General features: G+C 42.5%; 1 protein-coding gene across 1 annotated transcript in view; it reads left to right on the top strand.

The window, feature by feature from the left end:
* Positions 1 to 26,123, top strand: part of PGM5 (phosphoglucomutase 5) — a 193,063-nt gene that overhangs the window by 112,582 nt on the left and 54,358 nt on the right. Inside the window, exons 7-8 of the mRNA XM_039249521.1 lie at positions 1,638 to 1,753; positions 22,457 to 22,592. Of these exons, the coding sequence (XP_039105452.1) occupies positions 1,638 to 1,753; positions 22,457 to 22,592 (252 nt within the window). The remainder of the gene's footprint in view (positions 1 to 1,637; positions 1,754 to 22,456; positions 22,593 to 26,123) is intronic.

Raw genomic sequence — 26,123 nt, 5'->3', positions numbered from 1 at the left:
TCATTAGGTCAATGGCACAGTACCGGATCATTCCCGAAAATACTCTGAGATCTGTATATCTCTTAAGACATTTGGGGTGGCAGCATGGTGTCTTGGAACGGAACATGAGCAGAAATTAAGCAGATGCGGGTCCGAATTCTAGCTTTGCCTCTTACCTCTGTGCAATCTTAAACAAACACATGACCTCTACTCTTCTGAGCCTGAACTGCGATGTCATTGATTAGTTTTAGCTGTTCTTGAAGCTTACCTAAATGGAACAGTACAGTATATATATTCTTGTTCCCTGTTTCTTGCATGTGATAGAATATTTGTGAGATTCATTCACGTGTTGCAGGTAGCAGTAGTGTGCTCAGTGAAATTTATGGTAGTGCATTCTGTGTCACACATCCACTGTCCGTTCTGCTCAATGGACATTTGAGTTGTTTCAGTTCTTCCGAATTGTGATTCCATGATCATTTTTTGTAAAATCTTGTGTACATACTCTGTTGAGTAATGTCACACACTGGGCTCCCCAGGAGGCAGCTCTGAGAGAGGTTGGTTTGCAGGAAGTTTATTCCTGCCTGCCATTGAGATCAAATGTGTCTTCAAAACCAGCACCTGTGGGGGAGTGAGATGGGGACTGGACAGAGAGAGAGAAGTTGGACTGCAGTGCAGTCCAGCAAAGGCCTCAGCTAACCTACGGGGAGCTCTTGAGCTGAAATGACCCTACAGAGTTGGGCCAAATAGGGGCAAGGAGTCTAGACCTTCATCTATCCCACATCGACCAGTCATTGGATGTGGGCTGACCCAGGAAAGAGAACATGATATTCTTTAGGTTTATTTATTTATTTTGAAAGAGATAGAGACAGGGCAGGCAGGGGAGGGTGATAGAAAGGGACGGCGGGAATCCTAAGCAGACCCCATGCTGTCGGCTGCAGGACCTGAGGTGGGGCTTGAACCCACAAACTGCGAGATCATGCCCTGAGTTGAAACCAAGAGGCAGACACTTAACCGGCTGAGCCATGCAGGTTCCCCAAAGAGAGCATGATTTTGAGTGAGACCTCTCTATTTGGCAGAGAGTAGGGGACATATCTGTGAGCTGTTAGCCATCAACATTTCTAGCAGCTGATAGAATACATGTTTCAGTGCTAAAAGTCCTACTCTGTGTGTGTGTGTGTGTGTGTGTGTGGGTGTGTGTGTGTATTTGTGTTGGTAGTGAAGGAGAGTGTCCACTACATATCATTAGTAGTTTCTAGGAGTCGAATTGCTGGTTCATAGGATTGGTGTATACCCATCTTTAGTAGATACTATCAAACAATATTCCAAAGTTGTTTGTACCCAGACTCCCTCTTAGATTCTGACTTTCCCAAGTGGGATCTTACCATAAAGATAAAGGAACCTTTATAGAAGGAAAACATAAATGATAATATTCCATACATTAACTTAATATTTTCTATGTTATGAAGAAAACAAAACTGGGAACCATTGGAATAGGCTATTTATAATTTTCCATCTTATGGCTTAACATCCTGAAAAATGTCCAGAATGTTCTGAATCTAGTTATGGAGTTAATAAATTCTAAAGACTTCCTTCTGTGCTGAGAAAAGAGAGACAAAGAGATACATGAGTTGACTGTTTCCTTGAATTTAATTTTCCAGAGTGGCCAAATCAATGAAGGTTCCTGTGTATGAGACCCCAGCTGGATGGAGATTCTTCTCGAATCTGATGGACTCAGGACGGTGCTCTCTGTGTGGAGAAGAGAGCTTTGGCACGGGTAGGTTTTGCTGGGGTGATGTTATTGGAGAGGGTGGCTGCAGCATTCTGGGACCCCAGTTTGGAGACCTGTCCCTCCACTGTGAGTCACAGGCAAGAGGAAGAGATCATTAAGGGGAAAAAATCAGAGAAAACTGGTGATGTGCTGTGATACCATCTCTTCTGTCCATATTTTCTCTCTTTTTCACAAAATTCCAGTTTTGGGGGTGCCTGGGTGGTTCAGTGGTTAAGCATCCGATTTTGGCTCAGGTTATGATCTCATGATCTGTGAGTTCAAGCCCCGTGTCAGGCTCTGTGCTGACAGCTCAGAGCCTGGAGCCTCCTTCAGATTCTGTGTCTCCCTCTCTCTCTGCCCCTCCCCCACTCATGCTGTGTGTGTGTGTGTGTGTGTGTGTGTGTGTGTGTGTGTCTCTGTGTCTCAAAAATGAATAAACATTTAAAAAATTGCATTTTTTGGATCAGATGTAATTCTATTTTTAATATTTTGAGGAACCTCCATTTTGTTTCCCACAGCGGCTGAACCAGTTTGCATTCCCACCAACAATGCATGAGGGTTCCCCTTTCTCCACGTCCTCACCAACACTTCTTATTTCTTGTCTTTTTGCTTTTAGCCATTCCAACAGGTGTGAGGTGATGATACTTCACTGAGGTTTTGATTTGCATTTCCCTGATGATTAGTGATGTTGAGCACCTTTTCATGTATCTGTTGGCCATCTGAGTGTTGTGTGGAAAAATCTCCCTTCAGGTCCTCTGCCCATATTTTAATCAGATTGTTTGGGGTTTTTGTTTTGTTTTGTTTTGTTTTGTTTTGTTTTGGTGTTGAGCTATATAAGTTCTTTATATATTTTGGATACTTACCCTTTGTCAGATATATTATTTGCAAATATCTTCTCCCATTCAGTAGGTTGCCTTTTAGTTTTGTTGATGGTTTCCTTCACTGTGCAGAGGCTTTTATTTTGATGTAGTCTGAAGAGTTTATTTTTGCTTTTGTTTCCCTTGCCTTACTAGACATATCTAGAAAATGTTGTTGTGGCCCATGTCAGAGAAACTGTCTGTTTTCTAGGATTTTTATGGTTTCAGGTCTCACACTTAGGTCTTTAATCCATGTGGAGTTTATTTTTGTGTATGCTGTATATTTACCCAAAAAGGAAATGAAAACACTAATTTGAAAAGATATATACACTTCTATTTTCATTGCAGCATCCTTTGCAAATTGAAGCAACCCAAGAGTCCACTGACAGATGAATGGATAAGGAAGATGGGGTGGTATGTGTGTGTGTGTGTGTGTGTGTGTGTGTGTGTGTGTGTGTGAAGGAACATCACAGAGCCATAAAAAGGATGAGATTGTTCCATCTGCAACAAGATGAATAGACTTAGAAAGTATTATGCTAAGTGAAATGTCAGACTGAGAAACAGAAATACTGTACGCTTTCACTCATATGTGGAATCTAAAACAATAGTTTTTTTTTGGCCTTTTGGCTAAGATCACGTGCGGAATCTAAAAAACAAAACAAATAAACAAACAAATGAATAACAAAATCAACAAGGATCTATCCATTGGTGGATGGTACACACATAAACACACACACACACACACACATACACACACAGAGTGGAATATTACTCAGCCGTAAGAAGAATCAGACCTTGCCTTTGGCAACAACATGGACCCAGAGGGTATAGCACTAAGTGAAATAGGTCAATCAGAGAAAAGCAAGTACTATATGATTTCTCTCATATATAGGATTTGAGAAACAAAACAAATGAACAAAGAAAAAAGGAGACAGGGCGCCTAGGTGGCTCAGCCAGTTAAGCGTCCAACTTTGGCTCAGGTCATGATCACACGGTTTGTGGGTTTGAGCCCCATGTCGGGCTCTGTGATGACAGCCAGCTCAGAGCCTGGAGCTTGCTTCCGATTCTGTATCTCCTTCTCTCTCTGACCCTCCCTGGCTCATGCTGTCTCTCTCTCTCTCTCAGAAATAAATACAACATTAAAAAAAATAAAAAAGGAGACAAAAAAACCTCTAGTCTTCTTTTTTAAAATTCTTTATTCTTGAGAGAGAGAGCAAGTTGGGGATGGACAGAGCGAGAAGGAAACAGAGAATCCTAAGCAGGCTTCACTCTGTCAGTGAAGAGCCCGACGTGGGGCTCAAACTCACGAACACTGAGATCATGACCTGAGCTGAAATCAAGAGTCAGACACTTAACCAACTGAGCCACCCAGGTGCCCTCCCAAAACCCAGACTTAAATACAAAGAACAAACTGGCGGTTGCTAGGGGGAAGGGGGAGGAGGAGCGACAGGCAAAATAAGTGGAGGGGAGTGGGAGATCTAGGTTACCAGTTATGGAATGAATAAATCACGGAGATGAAAGGCACAGCAAGGGGAACACAGTCAATGGTATTGTGATAGCATTGTATGGAGACACATGGCCACTATATTTGCGGCAGGCATAGCATAACGTATAGAGAAGCTGAGTAACTAAAACTAATGTACCTTGTGTGTCAGCTGTACTCACATAAAAAATATTTTAAAATTTCTATTTCTTTACATAATTTTCTATTATGGCAATTTTAAAAATGCATGAAAATAGAGAGAATATCATATTGAAAACCCATGTGCTTATCATATAGTTTCAATCATCATCAATTCATGGTCAATCTTGCTTTATCTTTACCTTCATCTCTGAGATGAGCTTTCCTCTCTGATTAGGGTGGAACAATCCCTTGTGTGGATCTTTAAGTACAAGGGCTGTTGAGGAAAAAAATATATTATACCACAGTACCATGATAACACCAAAACTGTGAAAAATTTGTTTCTTTTTTCAGTATTTTAAAGATGCCACCTCATTGTCTTCTGGCTTTCATACTTTCTAAGAAGTGTGCTTCATTTCTTGTCTTTGTCCCTCTGCATTTAAACTCTTCTCACCCCGTACCTCTGGCTGCCTTCAATAATTTACTTTTATGTTTTGTTTTCAACAGTTAAATTGTAATATATCTACGTATTTATTTAACCTTGCTTGGGTTTTGGATTCTTGGACCTATTGCTTATTGTCTTTCATTAATTTTAGAACATAGTCACACATTATCTTTTAAATATTTCTCCTTCCCCATTCTCTCTCTCCTTCTGAGGTTCTGATTATACATGTGTTAGATGATTTGTGAGCATATGTTGTCTCAAAGCTCTTACATGTGCTGTTTAGATTTGTTTCCTTTTTTTCTTTTGTGTTTACTTTAGATCATCTTTACTGTCATTATCTTCAAGTCATGGATTCTTTCCTTAGCTGTGTCCAATCTTCTGATGAGCCTAGTGAAGGAATTCTTCATCTCTGATATTGATTTTTCACTTCCAGCCTTTCTCTTTGACTCTTTATGTAACTTCTATCTCTGTGACAAAACTCCCCATCTGCTTATGTATGTACTTATATTTTCCATTAGATCATTTAACATATTAAAAAGAGTTATTTCAAACTCCTTATGTTATTTGCAATATCTGGTTTATCTCTGACTCTGCTTTATCTCTTGATAAAGTAATGGCTTCCTCTTTTGTGCCTTTTGCGTATCTCCTAATTTTCCATTGAATGCTAGAAATATAAGTATATAAGAACAGTAAAGATTCCTATAAACAACATTTATACACAGAAGTGGGCATATCTCTTCTTTTATCAGGCTAAATTTAACTAGGAGTTTAGCTGGGTTTGGATTTTGTTGTTTCTATTACAATTTTTAGTGTTGCACAGGGTTCAAATTCTTCCAGAAGAGGGATAGTTTACTGTGTGCTGAAGAAGGATGGGGTGCTGGAGGGGAGTTTTCAGTGCTTTTGTTTCAACGGTTACCACATGTCTGTGATGGAAGATAGACTTCTATCATCAGGACCTTGAACCTTTTCCAGGGGCAGCAGACCTCTGCTTAAGTATTCATGTAAGATTCTGGGCCCAGAAAGGTTTCTTACCCTTTCTCCAAGGAGAGAGGGTTTTTGCTTCAATCCTTATTCCAATAGCAATGGATTTTTTGCATGGGCTTTCGGGATGAGAAAGTTTGCAACTTGTATTTCGAAGTTTTAGCCTTTTGCTTCCTGTGAAAGAGAGGTTTGCGGAACTGGATGGGCTTCATGCTTGTGTCTCAGAAGCTGCTCATTGCCTGCATGTCTGCACCACCATGTCTCTCTGTTTCCAGCCTTTTCTGTGGTCACCCAGTGAAGGCTTATGGGAAATAACTTGGAAGGGTGTCCCTTATATCTGGAACTCCAAGCAATTTTAAACTAACATGACCTGCTATACTTGGCCTTTAATTTTTGACACTCCTGTGTGACTTCTTATTTTTCATTTATATGGAAGTGTTCTCTTTTTCCTGTGCTCTGCCAACTAGGTGACAGTTTTGTGTCCTGTTTCTCCATGAAAGGAGTCGTCATATTTTATAATTCACTTTACTTTATTTGCCTTGGGACCTCCGATTTCTGATGAGTTCAAGAAAAGTTATGATTTGGTAGGTTTCTGGCCTTTTCTTATTCCTGGGGTAGGAGTTACATTCCCTTGGAGGTTTCTACATCCTAAACATAAACGCAGAAGTACAACTCCAAAAGTAATTTTTTAATAATTTCTCTCCTATTCTCATCCCTTCCTTAATAGTTTTTTCCCAGTTGGGATCCAAAGATCTTACTATTATAACTGATTGATATCTCTTGAGTATCTTTTATTTTTTTTAAATGTTAATTTATTTATTTTGAGAGAGAGAGAGAGACCAAGTGGTTAGGGAGAGGCAGAGAGAGAGGGAGAGAGAGAGAGAAACCCAGGTAGGCTCTGCACTGACAGTGCAGATGTGGGGCTTGAACCCACAAACTGAGATCATGTATGACCTGAGCCAAACCAAGAGTTGGATGCTCAATGACTGAGCCAACCAGGTTCCTCCTCTCTTAATTACCTTTTTTTTTTTTTAAAATGCCACCTATTTTGTTTGTTTTTTTTTTTTAATGTTTTATTTATTTTTAGGAGAGAGAGAGAGAGAGACAGCGTGAGCAGGGAGGGTCAGAGTGAGAGGGAGTCACAGACTGAAACAGGCTCCAGGCTCTGAGCTGGCAGTCAGCACAGAGCCCGACGCGGGGCTTGAACCCACGAACCGTGAGATCATGACCCAAGCGAAAGTCGGACGCTTAACCGACTAAGCCACCCAGGCGCCCCTCTCTTAATTACCTTTTAATGTGCATATCTTCCTTTCACTTGTTCTCTCATTTATTAATTGAGGAAACTGGGCCATATGTCCTAAAGAGCTTTTAAGAGCTTTTTTTTTTAACATTTTTTATTTATTTCTAGGAGAGAGAGAGAGAGACAGCGTGAGCAGGGGAGGGTCAGAGAGAGAGGGAGTCACAGACTGAAACAGGCTCCAGGCTCTGAGCTGGCAGTCAGCACAGAGCCCGACGCGGGGCTTGAACCCACGAACCGTGAGATCATGACCCAAGCGAAAGTCGGACGCTTAACCGACTAAGCCACCCAGGCGCCCCTTGAGCTTTTAAGAGCTTTGAGTTTACTGTTGATACCCTCATTTTCTTTTTAATTTCTTTCATGCATATTTATATAAGGAGAAGCTATTGATTAGTATGCCTTTTCTCTGCTGTGCAACCACCTTAGTACATTCTATTATTAATAGATATTTTCTCTTCTAGCATTTTCTTTTCTAAAAACTCTAGAATCTCTTGTGATTTTTTAAGGTATAAGTCATATAATCTATGACTAAAAGATTTTTTATGTTTCCTTTTCTAATATTTAGACCTTTAATGTCATATTCTTATTGTATTAGGCATAATCCTCAAAATTATATTAAATAATAATTGTGGTAATTCATGACTTTAAAGGAAATGGATTTAATATTTTACCATCTGTTTTGGTGATTGCTTTTTGATGTGGGTAAAATCTTTATCAGGTTTATGTAGATAATTTTTCCTATTCTCATTTTAGTTAAAATCTTATTAGAAACAGCTGTTGGATTTATCAGGTGCCCTTTCTAGTGACATACTAATATTTTCTTTTCTCTTTTATTGTGAATGTAATGAAATATCATCGTCGATTTGCTGATATCAAACCATTCTTGACTTCCTAAGAATAAGTCCTATTTGGTCATGTTCAAACAGATTTCAGTAAAAGCACTTTAGCTGGTTATAACGACAGTATTTCAGGATACGTTGGGATTCCTAAAGAAATTCATCCTGGGCAGTTTTCTTCTCTTATGCAAACTGGTTAGACCCTAATAAGACCATGTTGATGGCCTGAGAGGGATGGCGTGCATTTTTGTTTCTTTGGGAAAAGAGAGACCATAGCAGGCTCTCTCTAGCGCTACTGATAATACTGAGAATGTAGGGCTGGCAATTGTGCTTCGGTCGGACAAAGCTGTGACACCTTCTCTCTGCTGAGGCCCTGCCACATATGACAGTTTCCTTCCTCTTTGGTGTTCTGTGTGTTTAACCCAGTGACTGTAACACAACAAAAGAGGCATTATATATTGTATATCATAATTCTCCCTGCCAGTTATGAAAATAACACCAATCTAGCAACTGAAATAGAAACTGCCAAGCCCGAGCCCGGGTTATCTTTCTCTCTCTCTTTTGTCTTTATCAGCATTTATTGAGTGTTTACAATATACCATATATTTATGGTCTTTAAAATCTCAGGATTCAATATTACATTCATAAGCCATATTATACCCTTAGTAATAAATATTTGCTGACTTCAACTTAATAAGCATTTATTCAGTACTTACAGAGTACGAGGCCCTGAACTAGAAGGTATTTAGAATACAGGTTCTTAAGATCACCGTTCTTTGGTTACATCATTAGAAAGATGCACAGACAACTCTTCTACAATGCAGAAACTTTGTGTTTCCACACTAAAGGAACAGAATAAACACTGTGGGAGATGCGAAAATGCTTTGGGACTGGAGGTTCAAAGGAGACTTCAAGAAAGAGATGGAAGCTGGGCTAGTTCTTAAAGAATGGGAAGGATTTGTACACAGAGATGAAAGGACCAGGCCTTGCCAGATGGAGGGGTCGATGCCAAGAAAGAAAGAAGAGGTTGGAGAGCAGCAGACATGTGTTACCAGTAGCCAGTTGCTCGGTTTGTCCAAAGAGGTATTTCCCACATATGAATCAAGATTCATTTGGGGTCATGAGATGAGTGAAATGTCATGAGCAGCTTTTGAAAAACAATGGAGTAGACTAGAACCTGTTAGAATGCATTGCACCTAGTAAAGGTAAACATTTATTCTGAGAAGTATGTGTATATAAATATGCACACAAAGATCTATATGTATACTCGGTCTCCTTATAATGTGTGCTTATTATGGGTCGTGGCCAGAAATTTCTGGAAAAGACTGGCCTACCGTGGAGGTCAGCGAACGTTTCTGTAAAGGGCCTGGATGGTAAGTACTTGAGGTTTTGCAGACCACGAGCATGTACACTGCCTCTCTCTCAGGGTTACTCAGCGCTGCCACTGTAGTGCAAACACAGCCATAGGCAGGATGTAAATGCATAAGGAAGACTGTGTTTCCATGAAAACTGACCTAGAAAACTAGGCAAAGCTCTGATGTGTAGGGTAGGTTAGTGGAGGGATTGTCAAGCAGTAGCAGAAACAGGTGGGGAGGGGCCAGTCCAGGAAGCCCTTCACCTGCCTTGCTTAGACACTGGGGCATGATTCGACCAGAATTTGGAGACCATGTTCTGCACTGAAGGGACTTCTGCTTGCAGACACCTGTTAGAGCCCGATGTGGGGCTTGAATCCACAAACCGTGAGACCATGACCTGAGCCAAAACCAAGAGTTGGACACTTAACCGACTGAGGCACCCAGGCACCCCCTACTCGCTAACACCTCTCAGCAAACTTAGCTTTCAGACAGTTATGCAGATTGAAACTTGGAGGCTGGCCAGAAGGGAATTTTAAAAGTTTCTTGCAGTCATACTTAGTTTTTTGTTTGTTTGTTCCTTTTAAGGAGCACAAGGTATTGCCTCTGCCACCGTTCTTCAGATTCAGGTGACATTAGCCTCATTAGCCTGATTTGACAGACAAAGCCCCTGGGCCCAAAAGTAGTTAAGTGACTCACCCAGGGTCCCAGGACTTGGAAAATGTCCCCGTTGAATTCCATTACAGTTGAACTGACCATGCTGATCCGTCTTTGCGATGAAAGCAATGACTAATTCTATTTTGCAAGCACTCAATGGTAAAGGACTATTAGGTAGCCTGAGTTGCAGGACCACTCAATCTGCAAGGAGAAAATAGCTTCATCTGCTCTTAATCTGGGCTTTATTAATTCCAGTTTTTGAGAAGCACTGAGCTGGTGTGTGAGGATCACCTGGGAAACTTGCTGAAAATACATATTTTCCATCCTACCCTTACTTGGAATATTGGGAAGGGTGGAGCCTGAGAATCTGCATTTTAAATAAATATCCTCATTTGGTTTTTAAAGTTTGTTTTTGAGAGTGAGAGTGTGTGTATGCACGTGAGGGGGAGGGGCAGAGAGAGAGGGAGACAGAGAACCCTAAGCAGCAGCCCTGTGTGGGGCTCAAACTCATGAACCATGAGATCGTGACCTGAGCTGAAATCAAGAGTCAGACACTCAACCGACCTAGCCATCCAGGTGCCCCTGGGATTTTGATGTGCAGTCAAGGGTAGAAAATACTGCTCGAGTGAAAACCAGTATTTTTGTTTTCTTTAGGAACGGTAGAAAGAATATCCTTGAGGTGCCACGGGATGTGGTCCAGGAAGTCTGAAGGCCCCAAAAATGTGAGGCTGATGAGTATATTCAAGACCCTTACCTGTCAGTTACAAACACGCCCCATGGCCTCTCTGATCCTCAGGTCCAGTCTGTAAAAGTCAGATGATCACAGGACCTCCCTACCTACCTTGAGACATGATTTTCAGAAACAAGTGAGCTAACTAAGGGAGGAGAAAGTGACAGATGGAAAGGTTTTAGACCTGAGACCGGGGAGGTGCTTCTAAAAGTATCCAAGCTTTCTGGAGCCTTTTTCTGTGTCCCTGGGGCATGGAGCTGTGTACCAACCAGGAATGCATCGTTTGGTGCCAAGAGAACTTGAAAATATGGATCTGACTCAGGCTCAAGAATGTCAAACTTTTTCTTCCAAGATGGGCAAGATATATCTTGAGTGGAAGTTTCCCTTGCCAGCTTCTTGAGCTTCTAGAACTTTCCAAAGTTACAAGCTGGTAATAGGATCAGAGTTCAAACTTCTCTCCTATGGAAAGGTCCAGATCCTGGACAATAGGAAACCTGTACTTAGTGCTCTGTCAGAGAACCAGAGTCACTTAAGAAGCCAGATTGTCTTTGGTGCTAGGACCAGGTACTCCCCCACTTCCTGGGAAGAGCCTTGGAAAACTATGTAGAGAGAAGGGCCGTTTTGTAAATTCTCACATCTAAGGAGAAGAAAACTATTCGTCTAAATGGCATTCTGGCTACTTTTTTAAGGTTCCAACTTTGAAGGAATCTGGACTTGTTCTCACACACAAAAGGAGATATAGGAAACAACTAAAGCTAAGATCCATAAAACCAAAATTTTGCACGATTTATTTGGGCATTTCTTGATGATGTTCTACTGGTTTCCATCAATGACATCAATTTTCTAAGAAGTCATACCATTTTGAGAATGTATACATTGTCACAGCCCAAAGCTTCTCGCCTTACAGACAACACAGAAGAATTACTATGTTCATGAAAGCCTAGGTGAGCTCCAAGCTTGAACACCATCTTGAGAATTACTATTACTTTTATTTTATATTTTTAAAAAGCTAATGTCAACAGCCATACAAATTTGTCAAATCAGGCAATACAACAATGTTTATTATTTCCAAGAAAGTACTCTCTGTTGGGTTTTTCACAATAATAATAATCTCTTTGAACGAGCACTTGGTGTGTACCAGGGCCTTGCTGTGCCTTTTGTATGCATCCATTTCTTTTTGAAGATTTGGAATTGAATCCAGGTCTCCCGGCACCGATACGACTTGTCCATCATTGTCACACCAACTTTTTCCACTGTGAATTTTGGAGTACAGCCTGGTGCTCTTGAATTTGGCTATTTTTACATCTGCTCAGCCTCTTAGAAAAAAGGGAGAGAGCCAGAGTAGGTGTATTTTCCACGTCAGAAGAAATTTCGAATTTTTAAGATGAGCTCAATCCCTCTCCTTGCCGTGCAGACAGCTAAATGCTCCAAGGACGGGAGCCATGACTGTTTTGTTCAAGTCTATTTCTTTGATATATGGCAGGCCTTGAGTCTTTGCAGGAGGGATGGAAGGTATAGAAAGAGGGATGAAAGAATGGAAGGAAGTTAAGGTAGGAAGAAGAAGTAAAGGATAGAAGGAAGATGGATGGAAAGTGGATGGATGGAAGGAAAGAAATAAGGAGGAAACAAAGAATTTCCATTTTGGTATTTCTTCTTTTGCATTGTTAGTAGTTACAGTTTTGGCATTTAAAAAAAATTTTTTAATGTTATTTCTGAGAGAGAGAGAGAGACAGCGTGAGCAGGGGAGGGTCAGAGAGAGAAGGAGACACAGAATCTGAAGCAGGCTCCAGGCTCTGAGCTAGCTGTCAGCACAGAGCCCGACGCGGGGCTCGAACCCACGAACTATGAGATCATGACCTGAGCCGAAGTCGGACACTTAACCGACTGAGCCACCCAGGCACCCCACACTTTTGGCATTTTTGAGTGGATGTATTTTTGGAGATCTGGGCATTTCTATCCCAAGATTTGGGAAGATTCATGAAAACAAAACCACACAAATGTAAACAAGTTGAAAGGAGGCGGGGGAGGGCTTTTTTGAATTACAGTAAAATCAGAGTTACATAACATTTAAAAAGAAAGTTTTGATAATTTCAGCCATCATGTAATGATTAGCACAAATTATTAGCTAACAAAGTACAGAATTCTAGGAAGACTCCTTCCCCAAACCTGTGTTAATGAGTGGATTTAAATTTTTAAATAGTATTAAGTATAATTTGCTTTCTTTACTTATTTCCACTGTGTGTGTGTGTGTGTGTGTGTGTGTGTGTGTGTGTGGTTGTTGACAGTAAATAGCTGTAAATAGCCCCATGTTCAACAGTGGGCTAGGTTCTAGCTTTAGTGATCTTTTGTGTGTGTTAAATTTTTACAGCCTTCAACCTAGATATTTTCTGCTCAATTGTCTTATGGTTTATAATACTGACTTCTTCTCCAGTTGCTTTATGAAAGGAAATTTTATTTCCCCTAATAGTTATATAGTTTATAACACTTTCAGGGCCATGCCTTTCCCTTTGTTTATATTTCACCCAAGACCTGTGTACATCCTAACTGAAGACTGCGTTCCCAGTATTGCTGTTGAACAGATATTGAATAGGTTTAACTGTCTCTTATTTATACAATGATGTTACTTAATATTGTACACTTTTTAAAAGGGAAAATAAAGGCAGATTTTCATCTATTCCCTATATAGATGATCACTAACTCTACATTGGGCTGTTTCCACTTCGGTTCAGTCCCTAGGGCAGAAAAGGAGGCCCCCCAGACATATGAATTTCAGAGTATTGAGGTTCTACCACATTTCTCTCCTCTATTAGTGGCCAGTTTGTGTAAATCTGGCTGGGTGGTGGATGTGATGTGAGAAGGCTGTGGTGACAGCATTATCAGAGCTGGGAGAGCAGTTTCCCCACTGGACTAATTGGGACAGGCTGTGTGCCCATGTGCAACTCAATCTAGGCTAGACCACAGCGCAGAGGGGCCATGATTGACACCCCCAGGAGCCTCCTCATAAAGTCTGAAAACTGAAACTCCCTTCTGGCCCCTCCCACAAACTGTCTACCCTGTGCTGGGAAACAGATCTCCATCTGGAATGGGAAGAATGTCTCTATCACATGAAATCCTTTTCTTGGAGCGTCCCAGTTCTAGTTGCATTGACCTTTCAATTCCTCTTCCAAGCTGATGGAAAGTAGCAAGAGAGGGTGTGTGTGATGCCTATGTGTCAAGTGCAAGCAAAGGAGTGGGCCTCAGAAGCTGTGTCCGCACTTCCCAGTGCATTCTGGGACTGTCCTCAGCCACAGATTGAAGGAGTCCAGATAGACCATGGGTTTCTTTCCACAGTGACTACTAAGACTATTAAATACCAAGTGATGGGCCCCATCATTGGTATTTAACATTTAAGATGCTGTTCCTAAAATTGTTCTTGGAGGCTTCCTCGTCTGTTCTCTAGTAGTTGCTAAGTGGCTCCACTGAGAACAAAGTATAATGACTACAGTGGTTATGCTCTGTTGTTTATACCCTCTGGAGAAATTTCTGGTTCAGCCGGTGACATGTCAAGCAGTAGTTCTCAGGGAGTTGTGTTTTGTTTTGTTTTGTTTTGTTTTTAATGAGCATTGGTGACAAAGAAGAAGGGTGGGATGTATGAGTTAGGAGATGCTACTGTGCCTTACCTTCCTGTGCTTCTGTGATCAGCTGAGGGAATTGTGTCAGCCGGCCAGCCGCCATATTGTTAATTCTTTCACAGTTTTCATCCTCTGGGATGGATGGCTTGACTGCCTCGGGGCACATGTTAATTAAATAGTGCTAATACCTATTATTTATTGAGCACCTCCTCAGTGACAGATACCATGCTTAGGGCCTCCTATACATTATCTCACTGAGACTTCTCAACAATGAGGTGAAGTAGGGATGGTAAGGTAACTGAGGTTTAGGGAAGAAGGTCAAGCCAAAAGTCAATGGCCAAGATAACACTGGCAGAATCAGCATTCAAACCCAATGTCACTGGCTCCTTAGTACCCTGCTCTCCCTGTTTAAGGAAGTGCAGAGAGGCATTGACTCCCATGTGGTTATTCTTTTCGATGGGGATGGCATGAATGTCAGGGGACTTGGGAGAACACTGTCATGTAAACAGCACAGCACCAGGAATTAACAGACTTGGCTCCGATTCTGACTCCCCCTCTGTGTGGTGGAACCACCTTACACAGATTGCTTCACTTCTCTGGGCCTCAGTTTCCTCACTGATAAGATAAGTGTTCAATGGGATGATCTGTTGCATTTTTTTTTTCCCAATGTAACATTTCAGGTTGCTTCCAGCTAGCTAGCTAGCTACCTTTGGCGAGGAGTGAAGCCAGTGAATTAGATCAAGCCAATTAGAGTTTCACTCAGTCATTCATTTATTCATTCAGCGAATATTTACTGCGTACCTTCTATGAGCCAGGGAGGTGAGGGTAAGGAGTACTCACTCAGAGAGTGAGGAGTAATTTCAGGCACAGTCCCTTCCCTCAAGGAGCTTACTGGGTAGCCATGGTTAGGATATTAGTCAAATGCCCTGCAGTATATTTGTATCAAACACTGTCATCATTGTCGTCATCGTCATCATCATCATCGTCAAATATATTGCTATATAGTATTATTGCTTGGGGGCCATGTTGGCTGCAGTTCATTCTACATCTGCTGGTTACTGCCATCCTAGCTGACAGCTGACTCTTATATAGTGGAGATATATATCCTTCCTGCTTAAACACAGAATAGTTGTGTTCTCCAATTGGTGAAAATTTTAGGGCATTGCTTTTAGAAAGCATTTATTTTTAAGCATGGAAAAGTGATGTTTTTCCATGAGCCTTGCTTTTTGGCAAGATTTAAAAATCTGAATGTAAGTAGTTTGAGACATGGGGGAAAAAACCCCTACCAACCCCACCCCCCCAAAGCGACCTGTCACAATTTTATGGCCATGTTTTCAAATCTCAGATTCACCTGCAAAGGGCGTCTCACAGATTATCCTTATAAGTCCCTAGTTAGAAAAGACAAATCCTTGTCGTCAGTGGATTAAAAGAGAATGAGAAGAACTTCACTGCAAATTAGTGAAAACTCCAGCTGTAAATGGAAAGGAGGAATTGATATGAGCAGAAAAGCAGAGGGAAATTGGCAGCTTCTCCTGACTGTCCAGCGTGCTCCTGACTGTCAAGTGTGAGGAGGAAGAAGTGGACACTCAGGTCCCTCATTTTCAGAAGTGGTACCTTGGCCTTCGCCACGTGGGGCATTTCCTCTGCTGTGTTGCAGCCCCCAGGACCGCGGTCATTCCCGGGCTTTCTGGTAGTGGTGAAGCCCATCGGTGGGCGAGCCAAACAGCCCAGGTTCGGGCCTTGTTTTCACCACTTAGTTGCCGTGTGACCTCCTACAAAAGGCCTATCCACCATCTTTTGTAAAAAGAGCAACTCGGTTGTGAAAATTAGACAATAGGTGTGTGAGGTTCTGAGTATAATGCGTGCTGCCTTGCTGTTCTCTTCTAAGAGCAGAATTTCTCTCGCTTTGTAACCCTCCTGCAAAAGCAGGTGCGGGTACCTCCTGCTACTGGTGGTTCAAGGAAGTGCATATGCTGTGGCGGGTCTGACCGTGCGCCAATCCTCAAACCCATCAGGGACCTCTTTGAGCAAGTGGCCTTTCTTATGAGGTGGCCGACCATCCCGGTGCATCTGGGACTCAGAGGTTTTGTGGGATGCAGGGCATTTTACTGTTGTAATCGGTAAAGTCCCAGGCAAATGGGGATGAGTTGGTTACCTGAATGTTGGCAAAACCCTCATAAGTTTTCTGGACACAAAGGGCAGGGGGGAGCCATGATCCTGACGCTGACTCCAGCCAAAGCCACCCGCTTGCACAAGGCCAGTGGCATCCACTGAACTGTAGACCCGGGGCCGCTTTCTTTTATCACCCAATTTGAACGAAAAGAAGAAGAGGCCTAATTCACTGCCTGTAGGCAATATGCCCCTGATATAGAATGATTTTGACTCCCTTCTTCTAAAGCGGTGGCTCTCAACCCTGGCTGTCCATGAGAATCATGCGAGGAACTTGCAAAAAAATACTGATGCCTGGGTCCCCTTGCTAGAAATGCCCATTTTAATGGTCCAGAATGAGGCCTGAGCATTGCTATTCTTCAGAAGTTCTTTAGGCAATTCTAACGGGCAGCCCAAATTAAGAATCACTAACCCCTCTTCCAGCTTGGGACCTGCGGCAGGTGTAAAATGATGTATATTTTCCTTGATGAATCCAGGCTTTCCTGATCTGAGTCTCAGCAGAGATGACTTGATCTGTCAGTAACATGTGTAATATGTTGGTGAGTTGATTTGCCCCTGCTGGCACTTGCACTGGAAGAAAATTCCTTTGAGATGATTGAGTACTGTCTTTGTGTTCCCCTTTTCTCTTGTGGGTCCACTATCCTTACTGGTGGACTGTCTAGCTCAGAGTAATAAAGCTTGAGAAAATGTAAAGTCAAATTTGGTGGAAGGGAGAAAGGGAGATTTCTGATGAGAAAAAAATAAACCCTCTTTTTTGTACCAACTGTTGCCGGAAGCGTGGTGGGGAAGAGCTGAGAGCCCTCCTTCTGATACCTGGGTGGGAATGGCTGCCTCTCTGGGCTTTGGGTGGGCTTGCCCTGGATGGATGAAGGTAAGGTGAGTGGTACTGAGGGGCTTTGGGAATATGGCTGAAAGCTCCTGGCAAGGCCCTCAACCAGGTGGCCAGGATTCCAGAGGAAGCAGGTATCAAAAATTGTATTGTTATTATTCAGTGCTAAAAAGAAATGAGCTATCAAACCATGAACATTCATGGAAGGACCTAAAATGCATATTTCTTAAATGTTTATTTATTTTTGAGAGAGAGGGAGAGAGAGAGAGAAAAAGCAGGCGAGGGGCAGAGAGAAGGAGACACAAGATCAGAAGCAGGCTCCAGGCTCTGAGCTGTCAGCACAGAGCCCTACGTGAGGCTTGAACTTACTAAAGGCGAGATTATGACTTGAGCCAACATCGGATGCTTAATGGACTGAGCCACATAGGCATCCCATTAAATGCATATTGTTAAGTGAAAGAAGCCAGAGTCAAAAGGCTCCATTCTGTGTGAGCCCAACTATATGATAATCTGGAGAAGCCAAAACTATGAAGATGACAAAACAATGAGTAGTTCGCCATGTTTGTCAAAATCATTGAATGTTCACCAAGAGGGAACCTTAGCATTAACTGTGGGCTTCAGGTGTTAATAATGAATGAGAGTAGGTTCAACAGTTATAGCAAATGTCCCACCAGAGTGGGCAAGGTGATAGTGGGGAATGTTGTGCTTGTGTGGGGACCTGGAGCATATGGGAACTTCCTGTTCATTTCATTCTGCTTGGCTGTGATGTTAAAGGCAGGCTAAAGAATAAGCCTCAGCAGCTTCCCCCAAGGCCAAGGTTTGACAGCTCAGCTTCACCCCCTTCCCCATCCTCACTTTCTGTTAGTTACTAAGACCTTACAGGACCTTCCTGGTTCTAATCCTATGAGACCCCCATGGAGGATGGTCATATTCAGTCTCTATGTTCTAAAAAGCTCTTACTCTGGGCGCCTGGGGGGCTCAGCGGGTTAAGCATACAACTTCGGCTCAGGTCATGATCTCATGGTCTGTGAATTCGAGCTCTGCTGACAGCTCAGAGCCTGGAGCCTGCTTCTGATTCTGTGTATCCCTCTTGCTCTGCCCCTCTCCTGCTCGTATCTGTCTCTCTCTTAAAAATAAACAAACATTTAAAAAAATTTTAAGAAGCTATTACTCAAAGAAATGGGACGATTGATGGGTTCAGAGTTCATCACCTGTTCATAAGGGTGGTGACCCCTTTCATAACCCACCTAGCTCCTTGGTAAATGGAACTGAATGGCTTCAAATGTGAGTTTCTACACATCACCGAAAACTGAAAATTTTTATTTTTGTCTTACAATAAAAAACTACATATTTATTGTGGAAATGGGAAAGAAGAAAACAACCTGCAAATCTACCATTGTTAGTGGTTTGGTAATCACCTGTTCTTTACCTGTGCCCATACTTACAGACATATCTACCTATATATTTCTACAAAAATATACTGAATATTCCTTATTGGTAAATTGTTTTTTCCATTTATGAACATTGGATGGACATTCTTCTTTTTTTCCTTCCTGTCATAAGCTTTTGGATGGTTTTTCCACAATTATCCTGATGTTTAGCAATTAGCATTTATTTTTCCAATTTTCCTCCCTTCTCTTAGCTGCTTTAGCAAATGTCCTTGTGACTAAAGGGTAAAAAAATCGAATAGCTGGGTCCAAAGCTGAGTGATACTCGAAGATTCTTCATCATTATTGCCAAGTTATTCTCTCAGACTGTACACATTTAACCTGACACTTCGCTGTTATTTCTCTTCCCCTGATCTTTGCCTGTTTGACAGTCCCCAGACATCATCCCACTTTGTGGATTTCGACTCCAGTGAGACTGACCATTTGTTCAGAGGTTACCTATTAATATTTTTCTCTTAAAAATTGCTCACTTGCGCCTTTCCACAAGGGATTGGGGTTTCTCTTTTTCTCATTGATGCATAAAATTTTTTACATATGAAGGACATTAGTGTACTTATAAATAAGTAGTGTGAACATTTCTCCCCTCTGTTTTGACCCTGCTTATGGTGGGGTTTCAGAAAACCGTTTGATGGCTGTGTGCGTTATCTGTATTTCTCATTTAACTTACCTGTCACTGCCGTGGCATTATAGTTCATTTGCTTTAAAGAATTGTTAAAAGGAGGGTTGTATCCCCCAGACCCTCTCCAAAGCATGCTATGAGCATCCGGTGGAAACATGTTTAATTGCAACATCATGAGCATCTCTGTCCCCACCTCAAAGAGCTACGAAGAGAACGGTTCATTTTACCAGATCATTGGCCCTGATGAATTTTGGCAAATATTTAACTTGTAGGCAAGGATATCCAAGCCAAGTCAAAATCTAGTATGAAGTTGGCTGCAAATGGTTAAGGTAGTTTTTTTTTTTTTCAATCCTGTTAAAAGAACTTTATGTCTCTTCTACCATTGAATTATGACATCTTATCTTACTGAGTTAATAGCATCTAATGGTTCTATCTGCAGGTAATGTAAGCCAGCTGGGCATGCAAAGTATGCGAAGCCCATGTTTTAGAACAAAAGAGTATTCTTCTCTAGCCAGTAAATAAAAGTGACTTTTCAGCTATAAAAGGACAAAAGGTTTTGAAATGATCCCACGAGGGCAGGGTTTCCTCGACTTGTTTTTTGGGCACTTAGCCATGGAACTAACTCGGCATCTTCCAGACTTCTTCCATTTTTGTAGCCGTGTGAAGGGTTCACTAGATAAGATTAGAGTCCCACCCCTTCTCCACTCCACCCCCCCACCCCCGCCTCCCGCCCCATGTGATGATTCACCCCTCGGCTCCTCTCAACCTAGAGGTGGCTACAACCTCAAAGTGTCACCAGCAGATCATTGCTCAGCATGTTGGAAGCGCCAAAAAGTGATCATTTTTTTCCTTTCAAGTAGCTTCACTGCCCTCTCAAGGTTGTGCTTTTCTTCTCGAGGGAAAGCATTTAACATTTAACACTGTCGATGTAACAAGAAAAGTAAGAGGCTCATAGTTTCATTGAGAAGTTGTCAAAAACATTTTTAACTGACGTATTATCTCATTCTGTTTCCAAGGTTTAAATAGCTGGGTGACATCGGGTCTTCCTTTCTGATTTTCTATACATGTTCCATAGCCCTGAAACCTAAGAGTGCTGTTGTCCATTTTGATCCCTCTGTTGTAAGAAAAGAAGGTCCACCCCCTGGTCCCAGTCCCCTTTCTTACAGTGTAGCTCTTGGTAGTGTCAGAGGATAAAATCATATGACTAACCGCGAACAGTCTGCCTCAAACTATGTATTAAAGAATCAGCACCCTGTTGGTGCTTTGCGTGAATTCCCAATGATAAGCTCAACAGCAACAACCACCACTTGTGACATCCCAGTCCCTGCTCTGAATACCGAGGCATGTTTAATGGCTTCATCCCGACAGCAACTCTGTGGGGTAGGAGCCACTATGGCCCCTATATTGCAGATGAGAACACTAAGTCACACAAAGGGAAGTGACTGATCCAGAATTTGAACATGAACATGAACAATCTGACTTGACACGCAAGCCTTCCCTCTGAACTTGGTTGAATTGATAGGACAACCCCACAAGACGGGTGACCGTGTCCCCAGTTTGCAGATGAGAAGTTGAAGCCCAGAAAGGTTAATAACTTTGCGACAACTTCTCTCACACCTGGCAAGTGCCAGAGTTTGCTTTCAAACCCTCATTCCAAAGCCTTCCCATGCTTTCCCCATTACACCGCGTTCCTTCCACTGCTACACGTGCTTTTGTATTCAGGGCTTTATTCGCTGCAGAGAGAGCTTTGAGTTGGCCAGTGGGCAGGTGCTTAAGTGGGCTCTTGCCCGTTCTTCTGGTTCTTTTGGCACAGAAAGCTACCTGTGTAGTCGGTACTCCTCTTTTATGCAAATGCCACAGTATGAACTGCCTCTCGTTCTACAGAGTAGCTGGAAGGACCAAGCTTCCCAGTTTATTCCTGCATCACGGACTTTGCGGTTGCTGTCCCTTGGCTTGAAGTGCTTTGTCCCCACCTCTCAGCACGGCTGACTCCTTCTCAAGTGTCAGCTCAGATGTCATCACCTCGGCAGAGCTGACCGAGACTACCTGTATTCATTTCCTAAGGCTGCCATAACGAATTATCATAAACTGGGTGCCTTAACGCAACAGAAATTTCTTCTCTCACAGTTCTGGCAAAATCACGGTGATGGCAGGGTCATCGTTCCTTTGAAGGCCCTGCGGGAGAATCCTTCCTTGCTCCATACGTTCCCTGGCTTACGGTAGCATAATTCCAATTTTAGTATATGTGCTGCCGAAGCGAGCACGGTAGCATAATTCCAATCCCTGCCTCTGTCTGTACATAACCCACTCCTTTGTATTTCCCCTCTCTGTGTCTTTTCTTCTAGAAACACTTTTCATTGGATTTAAGATCCACCTGGATAATCCAGGATGATCTTAACTCAAGGTCCGTAATTATATCTGCAAGACTGTTTCCCCAAATAAGGTCACATTCACAGATCCTCAGTGAACATATCTTTGAGGAAGCCACTGCTAACCCTACTATAGATAAACTACTACCCTAGGTAAAGTGATTTTTGCTGCTGTCACTATCACTTGGTTTATTTTTTTCATAGACCTTGTCCTTATTTCATGCATCTGTTCTCTCTTTTTAAAAAAAATTTTTATGTCTTTATTTTATTTTTTGAGAGAGAGACAGGCAGAGAGACAGAGAGGCAGAGAGAGAGGGAGACACAGAATTTGAATCAGGTTCCAGGCTCTGAGCTGTCAGCACAGAGCCCGACACGGGGCTCGAACCCATGGACTGTGAGATCACGACCTGAGCCAAAGTTGGATGCTTAACTGACTGAGCCACCCAGGCACCCCCATGAATCTGTTCTCTTGTCTATATTTCTGTTGCCTGTCTCTACCTTCTTGAATTCAAGCTTTATGAGTAAAGAGCTATCTTATTCGCTGCTCTATCCCTAACACCTAGACCAATGGTTGGTATATTATGAGGAACACCAAATATCTACTGAATGAACCATCCCATTGGGCAAATGTAATGTCAGCTTGGCTCTTTGATACTTTTAACAACTTCCAGGAATTCCATTTATTTTTTGATGTTATTTTCTCTTATTTGAATTTTGGTTGTCTATTTTTGGAAATGCAAGTGTATTATGGGATGTGTATTTATCATAATGGATAAATATACCCCACCATTTCAACAGCCAATTCCTAACTGGTCTTCAAAGTTCACTGAGATTTTGTTTTCTCCCCCAAGGAACAAATCCTCAGCAGAATATTTCTTTCTCCTCTAGGCTCTGATCACCTCCGGGAAAAAGATGGCCTCTGGGCTGTCTTGGTTTGGCTTTCCATTCTGGCTGCCCGGAAGCAGAGTGTGGAGGAGATTGTCCGAGATCACTGGGCCAAATTTGGCCGCCACTATTATTGCAGGTGAGAAGGGTAAGGATGCTGGGGGCACTACAGTGAAAGAAAACTGGTGGGCTAGGACCCTGAGAAGGAGGCATCTTTTAGGACAATCTGAGGAACACGGGGGCTGGAGCCCTGATAGGTGGTTGGGGGGCATGTCAAGGACACCCAAACTGGAAGGCAGGATTTTCCCCTCCCTTAGTGACATTCCTCTGTAATCTTTTCATCAGTGCCTGTAAGGTGGGCAACCACCGCAAGAGAGAATCTGAACTGCAGAACCTTAAAAGCCCCTTGGTGCCCAAGAGGATCGTGTAATCCAGTCAGGGGCTTTCCTTGTTGCTTCTCCAGCTATAATTATCAAGGAGAGGAGGCAGAGACCAAAGCCGTGAAGGTTGGGCTACTTCCATAATCCTCTCCTTACCTCTGTCCTGTTTCCCCACTCATGGTCCAAACCACGTCTAAGGTGACCGAGCTGGCGCCCCCCGAAGGGGCCACATGGTCCGGGAGCCCCAGATTTTGCTAAAAGTTTGTCCTCCTGGAAGGAGATACAGAAAACGGAAGTGTTACCCTGGGAGGGAGGAAGGGAAAAGGTCAGTGGCTAAGTGCTCAACATTGGGAGTCTATATCGCTTTCCTGTTTTTGAAGTAAGCAGCCTTCTGGCCTTGTGCTTGCTTGCTAGGTCTGTGTACCTAGTACCAAGCCGCAGTTTGGGGGAAGCAGTAGTAGGAAAGGATGTTAACTGTGGAGAACACGGGGATGAGGAAAGGGAATCCTTGAGTATTCTCAGAGACTATGTACTGAAGACAGAACTTGTGGCTCATTTGCTTTGTTTATGAATAGTTAACTACTTGGGATGTTTGGTTATGTTTCAAGAGCTTAAGGAACAGAAAGAAAGCTTTAGGCTTCCCTTATAAGGTGATCGTTTCTTGTCTGAAGAAGTCGTTTAGCTAGATAAATATCAGAGAATGAGAAAGCCTGTGATAGGAATTCCTTATAACTCAAGGATCGTGGTGCTCCAGGAAATGTGGACAGTGCCGTAATAGTCTTTGTTCGTGTTAAGAAGGCAGAAGTTGTTATAGCCTAAAAACCACCTCAAATTATTCCTTGTGCCATAAAAAAAGGCAGGTGGGAATTTGTTCTACTTACTAGAATTTCTAATAAGTGCCAAAAAAAATCCTGATTCTTGTGGGCCTTTTTGGCATAGCAAGCCTTTCTTTTGCGTGAAGCTGTTCTAAACAGTCCAACCTGATAAAATATGTTATGATTGCCAGCCTCTGGCTTGGTGAGATCACTCTGAGCTAGGGATGTGTTCCTCATGATTTGTGCAATGATTATCTAGCTTTCTGCCAGTGTTTTGAAGACATGGTGTTATGATAAGTGTATTTATAATATGGTTCTGTTTTTTGCGGCCAAGAGCTTACATGATAATTACTTTTTTCATAACAAATACCATAGTAGAGAATATAATGCAATGGAGATTTAAATTCTTGTAGGACATTGAATTATGTTTCAGATTTCTGTCCAAAGAGATCACAGAGATAAAGATAAAGGGAGGAGAGAATAAGAGAATGAAAGTAAACACTTTTTTTTCAGGCTCCAGCAAATGCAAGTTGAGAGATGCTTGGGAAATAAAATGACTTGTCGCCATTTTGTTTGTTGTTTGTTTGTTGTGTTGTGTTGTGGTTTTTGGTGGGCAGGAGAAAATAAAACAAGTTTGGCTTAGCTATTTCGGAGCCTGAGAACCCAGATGGATTTTCCTCTTATGAGTGGACCCCAGAAGGAATTCTGCATTGAAAGATTTCCTCCCTTGAAAGTGTGTGGTGGTGGTCAGAGGGGGTTGTCGGTCATTGCGAAGGGATGGAGTGCTGGAGTCTGCTTGTCTATGAAGATGCACATTTGGGCGGGCAGCCAGGCTGGTCTCACGACCTCAGCCATAGACTGAACGTGGTCTGTCACAGTAGTGAATTTCCTTGACTTCTAAATCTCAGTGCCTCTCTGTATCCTAATAAACCCTCTTATCTCATCCTCAGGCCCCTCTCTGCTTGGTTGGGTCTTCATCTTCTCCCAAAAGACTATCTTTTAGGAGAATTTAGGCTCAGTACACATCCATTGCTGAGAATGTTCAGAGTTCCTGATTGGTTTGTTTCTGAGACGGGGGAGGGCACATCTGTGTAGGAGGGAGAGAATAAAAGAAAGAGATACAGGGACAGGGGACCCATTGCTAGAAATGGCACCATTCCATGTTTTCCATTTTGGCTAATACCCTGGCGTTTACTTACAGTCTTGAAAGATCTTGGGTGAAGAAAAAATAGTGACAATGATTCGTCTTCCTTCTTTCAGTTCACTGAGAACTCCCATCTTGTCCCTGTGTTACTCAGAGCCCAACTGGAGATCCCACCATCTCCAGTTGGGCAAAGCTGCCCCTCTGAGGGCTTCTTTCTTAAACAGATCCCCCTGGATGTGCCATTAGGTCTTGGTCAAGACTGTCCACCATTGGAAAAGACCCTACAGTTCCTCTGTGGTTGTGACTAAGAATAAAATCAATTAATAGTTTTAAGCAAATGACGTCTGCCACTGGACCGACTACTTGGTATGCGTTTTAGTATTTAAACCCCACAACAAATGAGATAGGTGTTATTTTAGCCTTTTTTTTTTTCCTAATCACTTCTTAGCCCCATTGTTACATATGATGTTCTTGGCTAGGAGGATATTTTTTAATGGAACAATTGTGATATTTCTTCCAAGTTTCCAAGAGAGTTTTATGGTACGTTGAGCTCTGTTCCTCCTCTCTTCACCTCCCTTGATTCCGCTCCCTCCTTCCTTCCTCCCTTCCCTTCCTCCCATTTTTCATCCCATACTTAGAAAACACTTACTACACAGGCGCCTGGGTAGCTCAGTTGGTTGAGCATCCAACTCTTGATTTCAGTTCAGGTCATGATCTCATGGTTCGTGGGTTCAAGCCCCACATCAGGCACATCTGCATGGACAGTGTAGAGCCTGCTTTCATTCTCTATCTCCCTCTTTCTCTGACCCTCTCCTGCTCTCTCTCTTTCTCTCAAACAACAAATAATCTAGGAAGGAAGGAAGGAAGGAAGGAAGGAAGGAAGGAAGGAAGGAAGGAAGGAAGGAAACACTACGTGATAGAAGCAGTGGAGAACAAAACAGATAAGCTGCTCTCCTGTAGTTGTGGTTCTTGTGGGCAAAGGCAGATAAGAAGTAAAGAAATATTTCAAACAAAGTAAATGCAGATCGGGATAATGACTGAAAGAAAATATGAAGAGTGACGAGAGAGAGGGAGGCCTAGAAGGAAGCATCTTAGATGGATGGTTGGAGAAGGTCGCTTTCTGGAGGTGACACTAAGTTGGAAAAGTGATGGACAAGAATGTGCCAGGTGTTCCAGTAGTCAAGGGGGAGAATATACCAGGTTGAAGGAACAAAGATCAAGAACAAAGGCCCAAAGTCAGGAAGGGCACAGTATCTCTGAGGACTGGAGGGCAGGCCCATGTGGCTGTAGCCTAGTGAACAAGGGTGAGAGGGGGACAGAGTCAAGGGGGT

This window comes from Hyaena hyaena, unplaced genomic scaffold, assembly GCF_003009895.1.
Source record: "Hyaena hyaena isolate Hyena2069 unplaced genomic scaffold, ASM300989v1 scaffold_341, whole genome shotgun sequence".
Taxonomy (NCBI): Eukaryota; Metazoa; Chordata; class Mammalia; order Carnivora; family Hyaenidae; genus Hyaena; species Hyaena hyaena.
The sequence above is the reverse complement of the archived record's forward strand: the minus strand, read 5'-3'. Positions and strand labels throughout refer to the sequence as shown.